This window comes from Halichoerus grypus, chromosome 1, assembly GCF_964656455.1.
Source record: "Halichoerus grypus chromosome 1, mHalGry1.hap1.1, whole genome shotgun sequence".
Classification (NCBI taxonomy): domain Eukaryota; kingdom Metazoa; phylum Chordata; class Mammalia; order Carnivora; family Phocidae; genus Halichoerus; species Halichoerus grypus.
Window position 1 is genome coordinate 109,976,966 of NC_135712.1, and position 21,637 is coordinate 109,998,602.

The window sequence follows — 21,637 nt, forward strand, 5'->3', positions numbered from 1 at the left end:
CATTCTCTCTCTGTCAAATAAAGAAAATCTTTTAAACAAACAAATAAATAATTCAGATGTTGAAGTTTTATTTTAAAAGATACAATTCTAAATTAGTCCAGAATATAAATTATTGGCTTCATCAACTGAAAGGGATCCTATATGTAGTCCTTATGTGAATTTGTACATTCTCCCTTTTTTCCTTGAAGAGAGAGAAAAAAAATAGCATAATGAGTAAGAAAAAAGAATCCTCTCCAAAACAGTTATTTTTAAATGATGTCAGAAAGAAAACTGAACCTACCTCTGCCTCGATTTCCGCCTGCCTCTTCTCCAGGAGCTTTGCCACAGCTATGGCCCTGTGCTTGCCCGACCGTTTGCAGCTCACCGCCCACTCACACAGCAGTGTCACCACGGCTTCGTCATTGGGGGCAACCTACAGTCAAGAGAAAGGGGGACCAGCCACGTCAAGTGAAGCGCTCACCCAATGACAGAAAGCAAGCGATGGAATTTTTAACGCTTTTAAAGCTTTCTTTAATTAAGCTTTCTTATATTTTATTATAGTCATTTCAGAAAATGTTCCCAAATCCTTTTTAACTGAAGTATAAAGAGCAACACTTTAGTGACAAGGAAGGAAATCACTAGAACAGCTCAGTCTGTGACAGTTTCAAGGGAATTATCAGTCTCCTTGCATATGCCTTTCATCTACACAGAATTATCACCCAGCCCCACTGATCCTCCAGAACTCAACACCAAAAGCCAAGAGAAAGGGAAACTGAGCACTGAATATCCAGAAGAGTTGCTCCCAACCCCAAGCACTCACTCCACTGTTGGCCCCCTCACACTCAGAGCCTCACTCGCTACCCAATCCGAACATGGCAGCTCAGCAAGCCACCCACTCCAACAAGGAACTGAAGGGAACTGGAGGGGAGGCTGGAATGCTGGCCAAAGACTCACTGCATTAGAAACAACAAACATGAAAAATGACAACCAAGCATCAGAAAGAAACAAATTATTAAAAGCAGACACAGTTAGCAGAGGGCAGTACATCCTGGGTCTATGTGGGGCTCAGCACTGTCCCTGGAACTATGCACTGTGGTTGCCATGGCCTAGAAATGGGCCCCACAGACTGAGGATCAGAGGGGTCAAAGAAAGGTCACAGGAACCCAAGTGACATGAATTAGAGACAGGCAGGGGGAGTTAAGAGAAAAGAGGAATCATCCTTTTATGTAACCTCACCTTTCCTTTTAGAGGATGCAAGCCAACCAATGTAACATCAATTGCCAGTTTTCAGTATTTGTCCAGTTGTATAAACACTATGCCAGAAGAACTGGATAATTACAGTATTGGCATTTACGTGAGAAGTCCTTAACGTTTTAGAATCCATATGTTCGATTGAGATTATAACAGCTGTAAACACACTCCCAGGAAAAATATGCAGACATACACACATAAATCTAGCACAACTTTTCAGAAAGTTCATGGACTCTGAGAAGACACCCAAGAGGGCGCCTGGGTGGCTCAGTTGGTTAAGCGACTGCCTTCGGCTCAGGTCATGATCCTGGAGTCCCGGGATCGAGTCCCGCATCGGGCTCCCTGCTCGGCAGGGAGTCTGCTTCTCCCTCTGACCCTCCCCGCCTCATGTGCTCTCTCTCTCTGTCTCTCATTCTCTCTCTCTCAAATAAATAAAATCTTTAAAAAAAAAAAAGAAGACACCCAAGAATCCCAAGGTAAGAATCCCTAATCAGCTTGTAGATACTAGCAAACAATTTAGATCATGAAAATCAGTTTGTTCCAAGATTCTTAGTCATCCTACCCTAAACTTGGTTAAACACATGTTGACTCAAACAAAGAAATGTTACTTAGGGCAGATCTCAAAAGCATCTCTAGGTCTCTTAATTTAAATTAAAAGAAATAATTCAATTAAAATACATAAAGATTGTTGTGTTTAACACTTAAAAAAGAAAGCAGAGTAGAAGGAATGTTTGCCTGGATTCCATCTAATCCAGAGAAAAGTCAAAATATAAAAGTCAATTCAGTGAAGCACCACATGCTTAGATTTAGATTATAGACAACAAAAGGAGTTACCCTAAAAATACTACCATCAGTTTTTAATAAATTCATGCAGTCAGTAATGTGCATCATATCCACATTTATAAAGTTTTTTTTTATTTTCTTCGGCATCATTAAAATAAGATGAAAATAGGCTACAAAAGAATAAATGACTCCCTCGCTCAACTTAAGTAATAGGTTCTGCTTGACTTAAAGATGCATAGAATAGCACATATAAGGGAAAACACTTCTTCTTAACACATCCAGATAGGACCACGAGTTTGGGGTAATGTGCTAGAAAATAAGTCCTTCTTAGGAAGGAGTCAATTCACTTCCAAAAGCACTTATTAAATACCCATGCTAGGCACTGAGCAAACAAAAATTTAAAAGACCTGGCCCCTGTGCTCCGAAAGTTCACCTTCTAGAAAGAAAAGCAGAAACGACAACTAATCATAAAGCTACAAGACGTGGGGTGCCTGGCTGGCTCAGTTGGAGGAGCATGCAACTCTTGATCCTGGGGTCCTAAGTTCGAGCCCCATGTTGGGTATAGAGATTACTTAAATAAATAAACAAATAAAATAAACTTTAAAAAAAAACAAGAAAGCTACAAGACGTTTTGACAACATCGAAGAGGAAGTAATTAAGTTCGGCTATTTGTACCTTCCATATCTCAGTCCCAGCTTACAGACATCTGAGATCTTAACTTGAAGACAGGAGGGCCTGCAGTCGGCCTGCTACAGCCGTGGTCTCAGTTTGTAATTATTAGGAAATAAGTGAATTACGAAAATCCAAGGAAAATGCTGCTGAAAAATTATGTTTTTAAAATACAAAATTTATTACAGAAATTTTCTTATATTCATATCAGTTATATGCCCATAATCTATTTTCAACTAATAAATATTTTCCAATACTGGCCAGATTCAAATAGTGCAAAGTCCACTCCTTTTGGAATATCAGATGGACTGCCAAATAATGCCAGTCCTTCCTTAGGATATTGGAGTGGTGGGGATGGAGGAATACATAGGTTCTGTGCCTATTTTAAAAGAAACAGTAAGATACTACAAAAGATGTTTTATTACTAACTTAGAAAATCATGTTGGAAAATCAGGGCACATGATACCAACTTGAAAGCAAACTATCCCTGCAATATGAATAATTACATTTATGTATTTGGGTCAAAATGTACTTCATTAGTTCTTTATTACTGAAAAATTATCTATTAGTTATAAAATACTTTTATAATTTCAGCATATTTTTCAAGATAATTTTTCAATGAAAACTCCCCCTCCGGCTCCTACTAATTACTACAAAGTTTTGATTCACATTTTAAGCTATTTTTACCAAGAGGCCTCTTCTAGCTTCCACTACCAAAAACGAGGATATCCTGCTTTTTTCACTCTAAGCACCAGTTCCAGGGTATATCCAATTAGACATGTTCAATGTGCATACAGAGACACCCATGGCTCACACTCCCCATAGGCAGATCCTTGCACCCCTCCCCCACTACTCTGCACCAATCAACTTTTGGAAAATTAGAGGATCACTCTCATTTCCTTCCAGATGCTATTTTACAAATTAATTCAAATAACTACCAACAGGACATCATAATCTCAAATATGTAAACTGAAGTGCGTTCACACCCTATAAACAAATTTCTAAGAATATTAAGCTCATTTCTTTAAAACAATAATTATTTGTTAAGTGAAATTTAGTATATATGATTTTAACATATAATATCTTCAAGGCAAAAATTCAAGGAAATTTAGGAGTTCAAGATATAAACTACAGTCCCTGTCCTTCAGTAAGATGGCAATTAAGTGGGAGAGACATACATGTGTACAAATAATTTGGAAATGGAAAGGAAATGAATGAAAAGGAAAAAAGGAAAACAGGAAATGAAAATTATCTCAGAAAGTCAACATTTAACAGAAGCCAAAAGAGAAGACTGAAGGAAACTACTAGATGCTTCCTTTTAGAAAGTGGCTTTTGGGAAAAATCTTGAAGAATGAGTTAAATTTCGAGAGAGATGAACAAGAGAAGAAATGAATATGTGGTGGGAGACAGAATAACACCCCCACCCCCAAAGATGTCCACACGCTAAAGCCAGGACATGTGAAGACATTACCTTAAAGGACAAAAGGGACGTTGTGGCTGTGATTAAGTTCAGGATGTTGAGGGGGGGAATTATCCCGGATTACTGGGTGGGACCAGTGTAATCACAGGTTGTGAGGCAAAGAGATGTGACAGGGGAAGCAGGAGCCAGGGTGAGAGAGAGACTGGAAGATGATGTGCTGGGTACTGTGGAGATGGAGCAAGGGAACACAAGCTAAGGAATGCAGGGGGCTTCTAGAAGCTGGGAAATAGAAGGAAACAGAGTCTCCCCTAGAGGCCCCCCTAAGAATGCAGCCCAAATGATACCTTGATTAGAGCCCAGTAAGATCATAACCTCCAAAACTGCAAGAGAAAAAATTTGTGCTGCTTTAAGCCACTAAATTTCTGATAACTTGCTATGGCAGCAATAGGAAATTACTTCAAAGCAGTTTTAAACAAGCAAATAAAAAGTGGCAAAGAGGGGCATCTGGGTGGCTCAGTCAGTTGGGTGCCTGCCTTCAGCTCTGGTCGTGATCCCGGGGTCCTGGGATCGAGTCCTGTGTCAGGCTCCCCGCTCGGCGGGGAGTCTGCTTCTCCCTTTCCCTCTGTCTCCTCCCCCCTTGCTCATGTTCTCTCTCAAAGAAATAAAATCTTTAAAATATGTTTTTTTATATCATTTGTTCCAATAATTCAATCTCTGAAAATATAACCCAAGGAAATTATCTTAAAGTAAGAAGATAGGAGTGCTCATCAGTGAAGCATGATACTAAAACGCTCCCCCCTTTCTAGCCCCAGAAACTGACAGATTTCCTCTGAAATTTGAAGGAGGCTCATAAGGGATCAAATCAGAGAAAACAAAGTGAACTCACATGGAGAGAAAGTCCTTATGGATGGTTCACAGGCAAGAGCATTTGTCTTCAGCAATGAACTATGGACATTTGTGTGGTGTTTGTTTTATTTTTATTTCTATTTTTCTGCAGACAAATGGTGATATTTCAGTATCTAATTAAAGATGTATAAATAAGGAAGGCAGACTGGAGAGGGCTGCCACTGAACAACGGAAAGGGGAAGTCCAAGACGCGTGATTACCAGTAAGGCTCAAATCCCCTCCGACAGCATTCTCCCCTCTCAGACAAGGGCAGCTCCCTGCCAGCCCACCATTCCTCCCTTCTTCCAGAAGCAGCACTCCTACTTCTTCTGGGGATACTGCTCCTCCTCCTGCTCCAGGGGATTCACAGAGGGGTACCCCATTCCTCTCAGATTTAGTGCTGCATTCTGGATTGGGGTCTTCGATAGGTAGTGAAGACTGGGCAATTCTTTGGTCATAAGAAAAAAATCTATCAGGTACTCATCAGGCAAGCTGCTCTGTGCTCAACATTATAAAACATTTGGGATACTAAGAGATTAGCCCTGACCAGATGAAACTGCCTCTATTCCGATCAAAAATACTCTTCAGAATAGGTTTTCTGAAATATGTATTGCTTATTCTAGTCATTACTAAAATCTTAGCATTTATTACCTGACAAAAGCAGACACAACAAAAATTAAAAGCTGTAAGTTCCTGACCTTAAATGTAAATCTTTTCAGTCATTTTTTTAAGATTTATTTATTTGAGAGCGCGAGCGAAAATGTACGTGTGTAAGCGGGGGGAGGGGCAGAGGGAGAGAGAGAATCCCAAGCGGACTCTGCACTGAGTGCAGAGCCCCACATGGGACTTGATCTCATGACCCTGAGACGATGACGTGAGCCGAAATTAAGAGTCAGACGTTTAACCGACTGAGCCACCCAGGTGACCCTCTTTTCAGTCATTTTTAATGAAAATTTAAAACATAAAATAACTTAGTATGGACTTATAATCACCCTCAAAATCAGTAATAAAGATATCTTGGCAAATTTACAGGTGGTAATAAAGATAATTAACATTTATTGAGTGCTTACTCAATTTACAGTCCAACATTGCAATAAATGTGTTTCAGGAATTATTTCTTCTAATCTTTACTACCTATGAGCTAGTTATCATTGCCATTTTACAATTAAGGAACCCAAGGCATAGAGATGTCAAATAGCTTGTCCAAGATCACTCAGCTAATTAATAAAACTCTTGCCACAACATAAATCTTGGGAAACGACCTAAGTAAGTACAGCAACACTGTGTGTTCAAAAGAACCCAGGAAGGTAATCTTGACCCTCGTCCTAGAGTACACAATGTCCTTTGTGTGAGCTCCAAGCTTCTCTGGGCTCTTCCACCTCCACTCTTGATGCTTACAACATCGGAGTATTCTGCTCTCTTGTGCAGAATATTACTTCCATGTAATATGCATCTTTCACAACATGGCTTCATGGTTATTAGATCTCCAGCTATTGGTTTCAAATAATCCATTAGGAAATGGAGACACACCTCTGAGAGCTACTAAAGGAAAGTCCTTTATCATCTCAAATACTGTAAAGGGGAGCTGGAGTCTTCAGGAGCAGTAACAGGCAGCTTTTCATATTGATACTTCATAATAGATAGTAAGACTTTAATAGTCCACAGCATGCACCCCGAGGCTGCAACTACATAGAAGCAACTAGGATACAGAAGAATGAAAGAGACAGAAAGAAAGAGAAATTGAGCCATGGCACATAAAATTAAGGCCGGAGAAAAAGCACCAAACCAGGGGGTCAAGAATCTGAATTCTAGCCACGGGATAAATTAAAACATGTAATCATGGCAATAACAATATTAACACTTGTAAATGTCCAGCCACAGGTAGTAGAAGTAATAGCTGAATATATTTATCGAGCAGACACTGAGTGTTTCACACACATCACCTCTAATCTCCACAACAAACTCTGAAGTAGGTCTTGCTATTCCCATTTGACAGATAAGAAAACTGAGGTTCAGAGGTTAAGATGGTCAAGGGCACAGAGATCTAAAGGGGCAGAACTAGGAGACCTAATTCCAAAGCCCATTTTTTCTGTTGCTCCCATCATCACCGAATCAAGATCTCTAGAAGCACAAGGAGCATCACTGTTACATGGAAATCTCTCAAGTGGGGGGGCGCGCGCGCGCGCGCGCACACACACACACACACACACACACACACACACACACACACACACACACACACACACACACCAGGAAGCCTGTTGCTAAGCCCCACTCGAATCAGTCACTGCCACCCACTGTTCCAGTCAGACTCCTACCTCTTTAGGAACGTGCCAGACTTATAATCAAATGGACACGCAGAAAATGAATTACCAAAGACTTCGTTCCTCCTCTAATACTTGCTAGACCAGATACTCGTATAAGTCAAGGATTTGTCTTTTTCATGGTTTTATTTTCAGCATTTATTTTCAGTGTCTGGCAAATAGTAGAGTCAACAGATATTTTTCATCATAGAGTAAAAGCAACACTGTCCTACATGAAACCAAAAGCAGAAACAAGGTAAGATGGGGGTCAGACAATGGTGGGAGGAGTTTACATTTTATTCCCCTCCCCCAAAACACACATGCACTTACTTAATATAGAAAAGTATCTGACAACTTAACAGCTAATTAAGTGTTAAGTACTAGATGTACTCTCATTCCTAATTTAATGAGTCAAGGATGCTGGTCCCAACACTATTACTTAGAATCATTCTGAAGGATTTAGCCAATGGGAAGAAGGAATAAATACTTGAAAGGATATGGCAACATCACTAGAGTTTACATAAAATGATTATCTTCTTCCATCAACCCAGAGAACTAGAAGGCTTTATTAGAATAAGAGTGCTGAACATCATGAGTAAAACAAAAATAAGCAAGTGATGGACAATAGTAAGCAGAGAGAAAAAGAAAATCCAGCAGAATATTTTGTAGAATGTAATCCATTTATGTCCTCCGACCTGTTAAGTGTTCATATATATGTACATAAATGCCCAGGAAAATATCAAAAGGATATGTTCCAAAATGAACAGTGGTTACTGCTCAAGTACCTAATGAGCGTTTGCTATACAGTATGCCCCGTTCTGATGCTTTCACTATAATGCTATGACTGTTGAGCAAACTGAGGCCTAAAGGTTAAATAACTGGTTAAATGGCTCAAAGCTACTAAGTCACTGACCTAAGAGTCAAATCCATGCTATGTGCTCCACAGGAGGAGCTCGTATGCCAACATACCCCCCACCTTCGGGGCAGAAGAGTGGGAGAAGCGTCCAAGTTGTGAGCTAAAGAGCACTTCATAATGTCAAAAATGTATTCCATCCTATGCACATAAAAATCACAAGACACCTGAAACTAGTAACATTGTATCATCCTGCACTGTACTGTAATAACTCGTACTTCAACAAATATTAAAAACAAAAAAAAAAATCACAAGAAGAAATAATTGCTATAATGAGAACAAGTAAGACAATAAATGGACACAAAATTCAAAAATCAGCAAGGTCCTTCAAATAACAGCATTGTTCATTTGGCCTCATGAACTTTGGACACACCTACAGTGGTAAAACACTGAAATCATTGTTAACTCTGTTGCAAATAATCATCATTGATGGTGCCATCTACATCTATAATAAAGACACCCCAAATGTGAAGAAGTTCTTCATCATCAGGGAGATAGGTCAGATTTTTCTTTCCTGGGAAGGGTGAGCTTAAACTTGATAGATTAAGCCTAATTCAGTTTTTATTCAATTACTCAATAACCCAATGGTCTATAAAAACTAACCACATGTCTCCTATAACAAACAAAGAAGGGAAAATAATTGACAACTACATCTGAGAGTCAGGCTTCCTCTAGAAATTAGAAGATACTTAATGAGATTGTTTGCTATTTTAAGAAATTTGTTAATATGCTACCTATGTTATAAAACGATACCATAAAAGGGAATGGGGAAAAACCAATGACTCATTACTGTAAGCAACAGCAAACTAAAAGAACTTGAGATCAGATACTGAATAAGGCTCTTCAACAGCTTTATAATCTGAGACTAACAGGACAAGTTTATAAATGTAATTAATCACTCTTAGTCAACATTAAACAAAATGGTCATATCTGGATTAAAAAGTTGTATTACAGCACCAATAAATGACATGGGATAATATAGAGAGCAGTGTTATTAGCAAGTTATATGGCTTGCAACCTGAGGCACATTATGGAGATCTGGATGAATTTCAAGAGTTGCATTAAGTTAAAACGTGGTCTAAACTGCTAATAGAACGTAAGCCTGTTGTACATGATCCCAAATAGCACTTAACATGCAGAATCACCATGAAGTAAGACTAAGGTTGTTAACCACAAACCCAGAAGACAGGATATTTACATATAAATAGTATTCACTTGTGAAAAATCTTTCTAAATATGAATGACTGATTCCCTATGTACATTTCCAAAAGATATTTAAGATGGCTGATTTTTGGATGGAAAACGGGCAGGTTTTCCTAGTCTCACATCCTTAGAATCAATGAGCCTTTAGGTCTTAGGACATCTAAGAAACAAAACAAATACCATGAAAGCAAAAAGGGCTTTTTTTTTTTTTTAAGCAGCAGTTAAACATAGCACAACTCTGAGTTCTGAGAAGGTGACAGATAAGAAAACAAAATTAAAACAATTCCTCTGAGTATATAATTCAACTAATTGTCATTAATTTGCACTATGCCAAAAGATGAATTTGCCATTCTCCAGTTACATCATCAACATTTAAATAATAATACAAATGCAAAAAATAGTTTTGAGAACAATATAATTGCAGGATAACAGAAATCATACATAAGGAGGTGCCTGGGTGCCTCAGCTGGTTAAGTGTTTGACTCTTGATTTCAGCTCAGGTCATGATCTCGAGGTCATGAGATCGAGCCCAGCATCGGGCACCATGCTGGGCGTGGAGCCAGCTTAAGATTCTCTCTCTCTCTCCCCCTCTGCCTGTCTCCACCTCCCAGGTTGCACATGCACGCTCCATCTCTCTCTCAAAATAAAAAGAAGTCCTACATAAGACAAATTGTAAAGTAACTCTCTCCAAAAGTCCTTGAAAAGTGTCAGGTCTCTCTTACTGAAAATAAGGAAAACACCCAACTTAATATCCAAGAGTCATCACTGTATGGTACAATAAGCTTTACTTACTTGTCTTTTAGGAAAAATGAAGGGAACATACAGATGAGAAGAGGGAAACCTAAATTTCTAAAACATGGTACTAGGTTGACAATGTTATCCAACCATGAACATAACACAAGTGAAGTGGATTCTAGTAGTAAGACACTGTACAGCGACAATGACCCTGGGGGAACAAGTAACTAGCTGGAATCCAACCTGCTACTTGACAGCAAAGCCAGGACTCAAATTCAGGTCTGAACTGGCCTCAGTTGTGTGATACTCTACAAGGGTCAGCTTGCCCAACTTGAAGATTTGGATTTTCTAACTTAAATATTGTTTACTATGTTGAAATTGTTTCGCCTTTAAAAATCAGGGATTATTCCTGCAAATAAATATGCCAATATTAATATGGAAACTGTGGCAACTATAAAGGTTTTTCCCTCCTTTTTCCAAAATTATCTGACACTTGTTTGTTCCACTATAGTTACCTGAAATAAAATGATTTATTAAAGAAGTAGGACAAGGAATAGAATGTACTAGTCCGGAGTTGGGTCCTAGGGGTGCCTGGGAGGCTCAGTTGGTTGAGCGCCCAACTCTTGATCTCAGCTCAAGTCTTGATCTCAGGGTTGTGAGTTTAAGGCCCCATATGGGGCCTCCACACCCAGTGGAGCCTACTTAAAAATTAATAAAAAAAAAAGAATCTTTTTTAATTTTTTAAAAAAGAGTTGGATTCTAGAACCATTTAGGATTCCAATCCCTATTTTCCCACCAGTGAGCTGGGTATAAGCTTGGACAATTTACTCATCTGCTCTACGCCTTGGTTTCCTCATCTGCAAAGGAGATAAAGAAAAAAAAAAATTTTTAAACATGTTTCTCACTGGCCAGGGAAAATTTAAATGAGATGGCATAACACATAACAGGGCCTAGTACTTAAGATGTACTCATAAAAAGGCTGAAGAAAAAAGACTTGTATCACATGCTCAAAAACAATCTAAGAGGCCCACCACAATCTAAGTGGATTCATGACTGACCCTTACCATTACAGTAATGTCTAAATGTCTGGACATGCCATTTCCCCCACCCCCAGCCATGTTAATATAATCACCCTTTCACAATAAGTTTACTTGAAGAAAGAAGAAAACGGTAGCTGTAAGAGACTGGCACCTCCCCCTCTGGGCGTCCAGGAGGAAACCATGTGACTTCTCCAGGACAGTGTACTCAGGCAGGGCTGCGATCAGCATCCACAATTCTAAAATTCAGCACATGCCCCTTTACGGGAAGCCATCCAGGTGTGTTTTCCTTGTTTGCTTGACTTCTGCCTCATTTGACTTTGTTATCTTGAGTCTTAATTTTTAAAAGTGACTCTCTCTTACATTAAACATTAAAAACAACAACAACAACAACCCCAAAATACCCCTAAGCACTGAAATGAGCACGATCTCTTTCACTACATGGTAGTACTGCAAACACCTCACTGGGGGTGGGCCAGTCCCATCCGACTGCTTCCCTGCTGAGGGTAAAGTCTTTGTGAAAATCAAAGAATGTAAAAAGCCTGACAGATGTTGGCTGTGCGTTTTGGATTAATGGATTGTGTGATGGCTGTGTGTGTGTGTGTGTGTGTCCCCACAGTAGTCCCAAGGGACCGTAGGACCATATTCCTTCCATGTCTCTAGAGTTTAACTGCTTCCCTAAATATGTCAGTTGTAATAGTAGGTAGTGTTTACGGAGTACCCCTTTACACGCTAGGCACTATAAATATTTGAATGTTTTCTCGACATTGTTTCAGGTCATTTTCACATCATCAGGAGGTAGAAATCCCGTTTTACAAGTGGGGAAATTAAGACTCATGAAGAGTAAGTGAATTGTACGTAATACCGCCCAAGAGATGCGCTACTAACCTGCTGATTTGACAGCTGAGAACTCTCCTGTCAGCCGCCCTCCTACCACCACCTGCGCATGCTTCCTTGTACCGTTGTTAAAGCCAACATATTCTATAGATTTTCTTTCTGCATTCCCCCTACCCTTCCAAACCCAATCCCATAGAGGGCTTTCCTTTCCAGTTCACTGTCCCAGCAGCTTTTCTGTAAGCCCCCCCAAAAACCAATTCAGTAAGTACTTCCTGAGGACATGTGGGGCACCAGGCACGGTGTTAGAGACTGGTGATACGCTGGTGAGCCAAAGGAACACAGACCCCGACCTGCGGGGCTTTAGGCTGGCAGGGAGAAAAACATGCAACAAAGCCCAGCAATGACCAGCAGACGGAAACGGAGATTTTCCTTTGCATGGTGCTGAGGGTTCCTCAACCACATGGCTGCCGACCTGGTCTGGCCCTGGAGGCCTGGGCCAGAGGGGAGTCAGACGGCTGCTCTGGACTCTGGGCCTATGCCATTCAAAAAAATCAGTATGAACTCATCACACCTATTCAGAGAATGCTTCATGAATAAGCAGGAAAGCAACAATAAATATGTAGATTTTCAGGTTTGTTTAGCAGCAGGGAAAGAGGAAATGTATGTGCCACTGCAGCTGTTCTGGCCTTTTCATTACCCAGGACAAAGTCGGCTTCCCCGGGCACCAGAGAGAGAAGTGAAAAGGCGGCTCTTCCTGCCATCTTTAGACTCTCCCTTCTATCCATGTCCCTGGGGGACCCAAAGAGGCAGCTACTTCTCCCTTCACACCCAACCAACACAAACAAGGAAAGAAGCCAAGAGGAAGGAAGCGGTCTGGCTGCTCTGTAAGGCTGAGGGGCACCTCTCCCCCAGACCTGAGGTCAGCAATGTGGCCCCCGCCTGTAGGTCCCAAGTGACAGACTCAGTCAGGACTTGGAATCAAGAGGTGCCCTCCATTCCCAGCAACAGTCCCTTTCGTGGACATCAGGCTTCTCTGCCTCCCATCACCCAGAGCAGAAATGGTTCTGAAACACAGAACAGGCAAATCAGTAAGCCAGTGTTTAAAACAGGCACCGTGAGGGGCAAAGTGACAGGCATCTGGGCAAACATGGCCAAAAGACACTGCCTGGCTTGCAGAGTGTGTTAAGATTGGAAAAGTTCACATGTAAATCTTGAATTCCAAGTTCTCTTGAAATGTTGAATGATCAGACAACAGTGGGTTTGCCTTCCCAAGTAGAATCTGAGACAGGCCACTCTACTCAGAAAGGGCAAGCCCCCTCCCGTGTTGCCTCACAGGGGCCCTGGACCCAACAGCCTACCGTTAACTTACAGCACCTCCTGACAGCCATACAACACAAGTCTCCGAGCCCTGTCCTAAGCGTTACAAGTTTTGTATCTCCCACTATACTGAATGGAAAATCAAGCAGCACAGATCTAGAGTAAGTAAACATTAAGGGTTTTAAGATTTATATTTTCACCTCTCTTACAACAGTACCCAAACCCTAACACAGAAGCACCTGCTGAGGATAAGGGGGGCAGCAGGGAAGGAGAGGGTAAAGGAATAACGGCAGTCCGCGGAGAATGAGCAGAAGCACGCCACAGGCCTGACACACCCCATCGTGGGGCCCACGCTCACTCTCACGACCACAGTCCAAGCACAGGGCAGGACAAAGGCCTCAAACGTCTTCATCCCGTGCATGACGGCTTTGACCAAACACGGAGACTTAATGACACACACAAACCTGAACTTCAGACTCCGAGTCCCATCTGTAGGGCTGCTCTCCCACCTCCCTACAAGAAAGTGAAAAGAACTCAATTTCCTTTCAGCAGTTCCAGAGAAAAAGGAATCAAGAAGGGTGAATTCAACTTGCCCAAATAGATGTGAGGAAGCAGGCTGAGCAATCCAGGCCCAGGCCTACCTAAACACAACTTCAACAAAAGCAAACCTCAAGCTCACCGCAATTGCAGAGGCTGGTCACTTGTTCTATTATCTTTCATGTTGTCTGTCCTAACACGAATTATGAAACCAAAAAAGAGGAAGCACCTTTTAAAGAAGTGAGACCTGTTTCTGAATCCAAATCACACCACTTTATACAACTCCTAGTCAGAAAATTATAGTTACATCATATTGGTTCTTCCAATACAACACTACTAATAATTATTGCTATTTATCATTCACATTTTTAAATATATTTAGAGTGCTTTATAATTCTCAAAGTCCTCCTGTCCCTGAGGGATAGGTAAGTTGGCATAGAGCATTTGCCCTAACAAATGAAGGCACTAAGGCACAGAGCCTGCAAGTAAGTTGCTCAAGGTCACACAGCTGATCACAGTTAATACAACTCCACAGCTCATCCATGAATTCCAGATATATATATATATAAAGTGACCTGGTAGTCAAGGGAATAGTAGACCCTGATGAAGAATAAACACAAAGATGAAACGCTGTCATTTGCCTACTTATACATACACACCGTGATATACACACACACACACAGATGCCAAAGCCATATTGTAAAACTTACAATATAATGTTCAATAAAAATTAATTTAATGTTAAATATTTTAATGTTTAAAAATTATCCTAATGTTAAATCAACTGGATCTGCCTAGTTATTCTTTCTGACAGATTATTAAGAAAAGGTGACCAGTCTGAATTACAGGTTTAAAATAAAATTTTTGTCTTACTCATAAAAGAGCACTGTAACCACAAAGCAACCACTCACATCAACTCTTTCCATAGTTGAGTCAACATTCAACATAATTACTCCTAAAAGGGCAACACTGACGTTCCTTCCGACGAAGTATGTCACGAGAACATCTGGGACTCTCGGTCCTGAGTACATGTCGCCCTCTAGTGGCATCCCCCTCCCCATATCCTGGGTGAAGTCCCTCATTGGAGACAACTGTGCTTTAGAGAGCTTATAGTGTGATTTTAATTCACAAATACAAAACTTGGGGGGCGCCTGGGTGGCTCAGTCGTTAAGCGTCTGCCTTCGGCTCAGGTCATGGTCCCAGGGTCCTGGGATCGAGCCCCTCATTGGGCTCTTCCTGCTTCTCCCTCTCTCGCTGAGTCTCTGTCAAATAAATAAAATCTTAAAAAAAAAAAAAAAAAAAAATACAAAACTTGGGGCGCCTGGGTGGCTCAGTTGGTTAAGCATCTGACTCAATCTCAGTTCAGGTCTTGATCTCAGGGACGTGAGTTCAAGCCTTGAGTTGGGCTCCATGCTGGGCATGGAGCCTACTTAAATATATATATATATGTATATATAATTTAGATAATTATATATACATAGATTTAAAACTTAATTTCTGCCCTTGATATGACACTCATCATTTCCTCTTAAGAGTGCCAGTGAATAACTTAAGTCTCTGTGGGTGAATGGGGCATGTAATTGTGAAGTTGGGCAGTTCATTCACCAGAAAGGTCTACAGTGAGGCTAACCACAAAACTCAAGTGGTTTTGGTGCACTTGCTAAAACGCTCACAAGAGAACAACACAATCTTTACTCAACACTTGGTGCAAGAAGCTTAGGAGTCCAAAAGGACATCTTGAAGTTTAGGTATCTCAACTTTCCTTCCAGGTATCTCACTTCAGTATATTAAAAACCTTAGTAGTCTTGCAACCTTTTATCTAAGAAAGTCTTTATTACAAATGGACACCATAAAAGAACACAGTAACACCTTAACTTGTGTCAGTTAGCAGAGAATTGTGCAGACTTATAATCAGTGTACTCTATGGAAGTACCAAAGCATTGCTGAGACTTCACAATGAATGAGAAAATATGCCCAGTCTGTACCTCACCCAACACTCTGACATTCCACTTGGCAGCCGTGAACTTGCAACCTTATCTTTTAGAAGCAGGGTGACAACACAAATTATTCCAGAAAGAGGAATAGCCTACAACAGGATCCCATCAGGTTCACATCAGGGTGGGATAAGGAAAGGTTTTGGGTTACTGTGTCTGTTGTTTAATCCCTCCTTTCCCCATACGCATTCCCAAAGGCTAGTCCGAAAATCAAAGATAATAGTCATCAGTCAACGAAGGTGTTCCTTGAAGGCCGGTACCATGTCTTAAAACTTCCTCATTCTTGGTGCCTAACACAACCTGGCTATACCACGGGTGCTTCCCATTGCAAAAAGAAGGCAAACTTGTTCATTGTCCCAAAATAAGGCTGAGGAAAAAAAAACTGAAAAACCTTTGTTGACAGGGCAGTTCAATAATGAAACAATCTAATGCAAGAAAGCATAAGATAATAATTCTCTGTGATGGTTAATTTGGTCAGGTCATGGTACCCAGTATTTTTGGGCAAATTCCAGTCTAGATGTTGCCGTGAAGGTATTTTTTTAAATGTGGATAACATTTAAATCAGTAAACTTTAAGTAAAGCAGATTATCCTCCATAATGTGGGTGGGCCTCACCCAATTTGTTTAAGGCCGTAAGAGAAAAGACAGGTCTCCGAGGAAGGAGTTCTGCTTCCAGATGGACTTCAGACTCAAGACTATGACATCAACTGTTCCCAGGGCCCGCAGGTTGCTGGCCTGCCCTGCACATTTCAGATTTGCCTGCCCTCATAATCATGTGAGCCAATTCCCTAAAATAAATACTTCTTTCTCACTTACATATATGTGTGTATACATATGCATGTGTACACACACACACACACTCACATACACATATTTGTATATATTTTCCCTTCCCCATACTGGTTCTGTTTCTCTGGAGAATCCTAATACGTTGCATACAGATTTTCCAAAGACCGTGACCACAATATTCATTCACTGCTCTAATATTAAAATAGACTCCCCCTAAGTTAAAGCCAAACCATTATATAAAGTCCAATCACTAGATGAAGGATATTCTGCTAGAACTAAAATGATGGGGGGGTGGTGATGATAAAAAGTCCAAGAAAAATCTTTCCAACAAATACACCTAGGTTGATCAGCCCAAAGGACATTTCATTTTAATAATCTGGGGGCATTTTAGTCCAACAACAAAATCATTTCAGGGTGACACCTTCATAATCTCTTACACTTCACAGAAAAGGCTTTGCCGGAATTTACTGAATGAAAAAAAAAATATGCTGAGAAAATTTAAATGAAAAGAAGAAAAATATGAACTACCTCTTGGTTATCTTTGTTTTGGTTTGCCCAGAAAATCTTATGATAAAGCGTCTCCATTGAATTGCTGGAGTCAGTCCGGTCAAAACAATGTCGATCCAACACTTCCAACGTGTGCAACACCCGACTGATGGTCACCCCTGGATGTGGAAATTAAGCAACTGTCAAGAGGTCAAATAAAGCCACAACAGCGTAGTACAAAATCATCATTAGGCAGGGCAAAAGGGATTTTAAGAAAGCATCGTTCTCGGCACGTAAGAATTCCCAATGAAACCAAAGCTGACATTCTCGACAGCCAGGAGCTACAGGGCACAAAATGAAGAGTGCCCTCAGAAGTCAGAAGGTGGCCCCACCAAAAAGCACCCTTACTCACTATGTGGACGGACAGTTAAGAATCAGAAATGCAGCACGAAGTCCAACATTCAAAAGCACCCCTTCTTCTCTCGTGCTCTGTACCTGCTGTTGATTCTTGGCACTTGTCAAAGGACCACCGAACCTCCACTGCACGGCCTCTTTGTTTGATCTGCTGTTCCGCCTCGTAAATCCTGGCCCGAACCTGAAAGATAAGCACTTCCACTTAACTTGTGCTTGGAGAGCCACAGTGGCTGTCTAAATCAGGTCAGGTTTCCCACATGAGCACAGCAGCGTCCTACAGTCCATCTCGACTACATCATAGCAAATTTAGCCTGTTGTCCAAGAAGTGCCCTTTAAAATTTACAAGTGGCGGTTCAATGCCAGTTTTCAATAACAAATGCTCACCAAAAAAAAAAAAAAAAGTTTGCTTTACAAGTGAAAATTTTTTTTTGCATATCATATGGAAAGGTGAAAGCTCTAAAGTATCATTTTTGAGCCATTCTTCTATGTATGAAAACAATGAGGCATGTTTCATTTAATTTAAGAAAAATGCTTGCCAAAAAAACAGGGATCTTATTCTCAACATTAGTCGCGATCCTGTGGTTTAAGTTTCTTAAGTCTCTGAACCAAAAAAACCCAGCACTAATAAAACTAACTCATAAAAACATAGTTACTAAATATCACAGACGACCAACTAGGAGCACTGTGGTCATGTATTAGAACCACCACCGTAACTACCCTCTGGGTGGCAGAACGCTCTGCAAGAACTGCCCAGCAAGAGGGAAAGAAGAAAGGGAGCAACGTGATGAACTTCTGTGGTTCAGAGAGGCGAAATACTTCGCCCAGGTCCCCCAGAGAGATGGGGAGCAGGGCTGGGAACGGTACCCAAGCACCTGAGATGCTGAAACCCACCTGGCCCACTATGCCGTGATGCCTCTCAAGAATGAACACACCCATCAAACCACCATAACAGGAAGTCTACCTGCTGATTGAAAGCCGTGTTCCCACCCGGCATGGGGAGGCTGGAGGGGGCCACCTGCAGCAGATCCAGGGGCGAGCCTGGGTTCGCGCTCTTATTGTCGTTTGTGGAATAATTCCACACCAAGGCACTTGGGCAACAGAGAGTGACAGTCTAGAAATGAAGCAGGAAAATCCAGATATTTAAAGGAATGAGAAAAGTGCAACAACTTAAAAGTAAAAATGATGCCTTGTCATAACGATATTATAGTTTCCTACCAGTGAGTTTAAAATATGGACTGCTGACCCCATTCTCAACTTTTCAAGTTCTAAGACAAAACTAAGAATTATTAATTTGAGGGACGCCTGGGTGGCTCAGTCAGTTAAGTGTCTGACTTCAGTTCAGGTCATGATCTCAGCATCCTAAGATCGAGCCCTGTGTCGGGCTCTGTGCTCCGCAGGGATTCGGCTTCTCCCTTTCCCTCTCCCCCTGCTTGTGTGCACTCTCTATCTCTCTCAAATAAAATCTTTAAAAACAATTATTTTTTAAAGATTTTATTTATTTATTTGACAGAGAGAGAGCACGTGCGCGCGAGTGAGCACAAGGAGGGGGAGGGGCAGAGGGAGAGGGAGAAGCAGGCTCCCCCAATGTGGGGCTCAATCCCAGGACCCTGGGATCATGACCTGAGCCAAAGGCAGATGCTTAACGGACTGAGCCACCTAGGCGCTCCCCAAAAAAGAATTATAAATAAAGGGAGGAGTACAGCTACTGAGAAATCAAGGAGTATTATAATTCATAAACTAACATTCCAACACAGAAAACCTAGGAAAGTTAATAAAAACACAGTAATTATCACTGAAAAATTGTCACTTAAAACAGTTTCTTCATTCAATTAGAAAAATGAGATGGAATTAGAATATGTCATTTCTAAAGTTATAAAATCTAAAAAGGAATTTTTTTTTTTTAATCTAAGAAATAATCTCTGAGATAATGCAGGAAGTAGCTTCATAGATGCTGGATAGACAGTAACCCTGGACCAGCGGGTGGCAAATTTTCTATAAAAAGCCAGACAGTAAATGCTTTAAGCTTTGCGTGTCACCTCTAATTTCTGTCACATATTCTTTTTTTGTTTGTTTGTTTTACTAACTCACTGAAAATATAAAATATATTCTTAGCTCCTGGGCTGGACTTGGCCTCCAGGTTGTGGTTTGTCTACCCCTATCTTAGACCCTTGAAGACATTTTTTACTCAACCAGCTTGCATGAAGCACTTTCTAGGACCGCCTCACTCACAGGTCACAGCAACCCCATGAGGGAGGTAGTGCTATTCTCCAACTGTACCAAAGAGGAACATGAGCCACGGAGGAAATTTAGTAACCAGCCAAACTGATTTCAGCACACATGCTTGGAACCACTATGCTAACCCTGCTGCCTCCTAAATGGAGACGAAATATTATGGCTCCAGCGTAATTAAGCCCTTACTCTGTACTGTGCGCTGCCCTGGAAGCTTTCAGTCATCGCAACCCGAACTCTGTGTGGTAATGAAGTAGGAACTGTCACCATCGCCCTCACGCCCAAGAAACAGAGGCTCAAGGTTCGAGTTAGTCAGTGGCAGAGGAGAGGCTAAAGTCAGGTCTGCGATGATTCTTTAAAAACCAGGTCTTCACCATCGTGCTGTGGTGACACTCGACAACAGACTGTGAGCTTATTAGAGAGGGAATGCAGTATTTCCTTTCCTCTAAAATGCAAAATTAAGTATTAAGAAAACTAGATTCTGAGGTGTAGGGGACGTCTGGTGGAAAGCAGATGGCAGACGTGAGGAATGTCAAGTCCCTGAGCCCCACCAATGTATCTGCCTCCACTGGCCCACATGCCCAGCTCCCTCCTCCTGTGTGTGAGCAGGGCGGGGGGGTCTCGTCTCCCGTCCATGATGGCACTCTTCCCAGTGTTCTGAATTCCAAAGCCTCCAATATCCAAGGTGCTGATCTCTCAAACAACCCACTTCTCCTGTTCTCTCTACCTACTAGTTTACCCTCGCCTCAGAAAACAAACAAAACCTTTTAAAACTCTCCACTCGCCTAGCAGCAATCTCCCTCTTCCCTTCACAGACATGTTTCTCCAAAGAACAGGTAGCATTATTTCTCCCCATTCTCCATCGCTCCTCAACCCACCTCCATATGGCTTCTCATCCACCACTCAACTGGTCATCAGTGACCACAGTCTTCCCAAAGACGATCCAGCCATCTTCTTACCAGACTCCCCCAAACCGCTGGGTACTGCCCACTACTAACTCCTTTGGGAAACTTCCCGCAGTACCCAGAGAAGCAGCTTAGCACGCGGTGTAGACTCTGGATCCAGACTTCCGGGTGTGAACTCCAGCTTTGCCACTTGCTTGCTGTGCGACCTACACCATTTCATCACTAATGCTGCAGCAATAATTCTGGTTCCAATCCCACAGGATGGTTCTGAGAACTAAATGACTTAATAGAGGTTGCAATTTACAACAGTGCTTAGAACACAATAAATGCTATTACTAGGATTGTAACAGAATCATAACAATCCCGGGGCGCCTGGGTGGCTCAGTCAGTTAAGCGTCTGCCTTTGGCTCAGAGCACGATTCCAGAGTCCTGGGACTGAGCCCCATGTTGAGCCCTCTGTTCAGTGGGGAGTCTGCTTCTCCCTCTCCCTCTGCCCCTCTCCCATGCTCATGCTCTCTCTCGCTCTCTCTCTCAAATAAATAAAATCTTTAAAAAAGAAAAAAAAGAATCCTAATAATCCTATTTTATTCTCACTGTCCTTGTCTCTATAACCGCACTCCCCACTTTCTGTTCTCTCCAGTCTGGCCACACTTTCATGGTCACCTCCATGGACTTCCCTTCTGCCACCTCTCAGCCACTCAGGCCCCCCGGGGTCCACAGGTCGCGTCTCACTGCTAACTCTTTGAGTAATCTCACCGCCTCTGGAGGTTTGGGTGAACCTAGTGGCCCTGAGTGATTCAAATCCACACATCTAGCCGGTTGTCTCCTCAACTTCAGAATGAGACATGTAACAACCTCTTGAACATATCCATTTAGTGATGCTAAGGGATAAAATAACTCAACATAGTCCAAACACGAACTTACCTAGACTCTCCCAAACTGACTTCCTGGC

At 41.5% G+C, this 21,637-nt stretch overlaps 1 protein-coding gene across 5 annotated transcripts in view; it reads right to left on the bottom strand.

Annotated features, from left to right (window-relative positions):
• MED12L (mediator complex subunit 12L) overlaps nucleotides 1-21,637 on the bottom strand; it is a 318,467-nt gene that overhangs the window by 224,381 nt on the left and 72,449 nt on the right. For all 5 annotated transcript variants that reach the window (XM_078070369.1, XM_078070350.1, XM_078070359.1 and 2 more), the window contains 4 exons: nucleotides 18,513-18,662; nucleotides 17,633-17,732; nucleotides 17,180-17,316; nucleotides 281-412 (listed from right to left, as the gene is read on the bottom strand). In XM_078070369.1, the coding sequence (XP_077926495.1) occupies nucleotides 281-412; nucleotides 17,180-17,316; nucleotides 17,633-17,732; nucleotides 18,513-18,662 (519 nt within the window). The remainder of the gene's footprint in view (nucleotides 1-280; nucleotides 413-17,179; nucleotides 17,317-17,632; nucleotides 17,733-18,512; nucleotides 18,663-21,637) is intronic.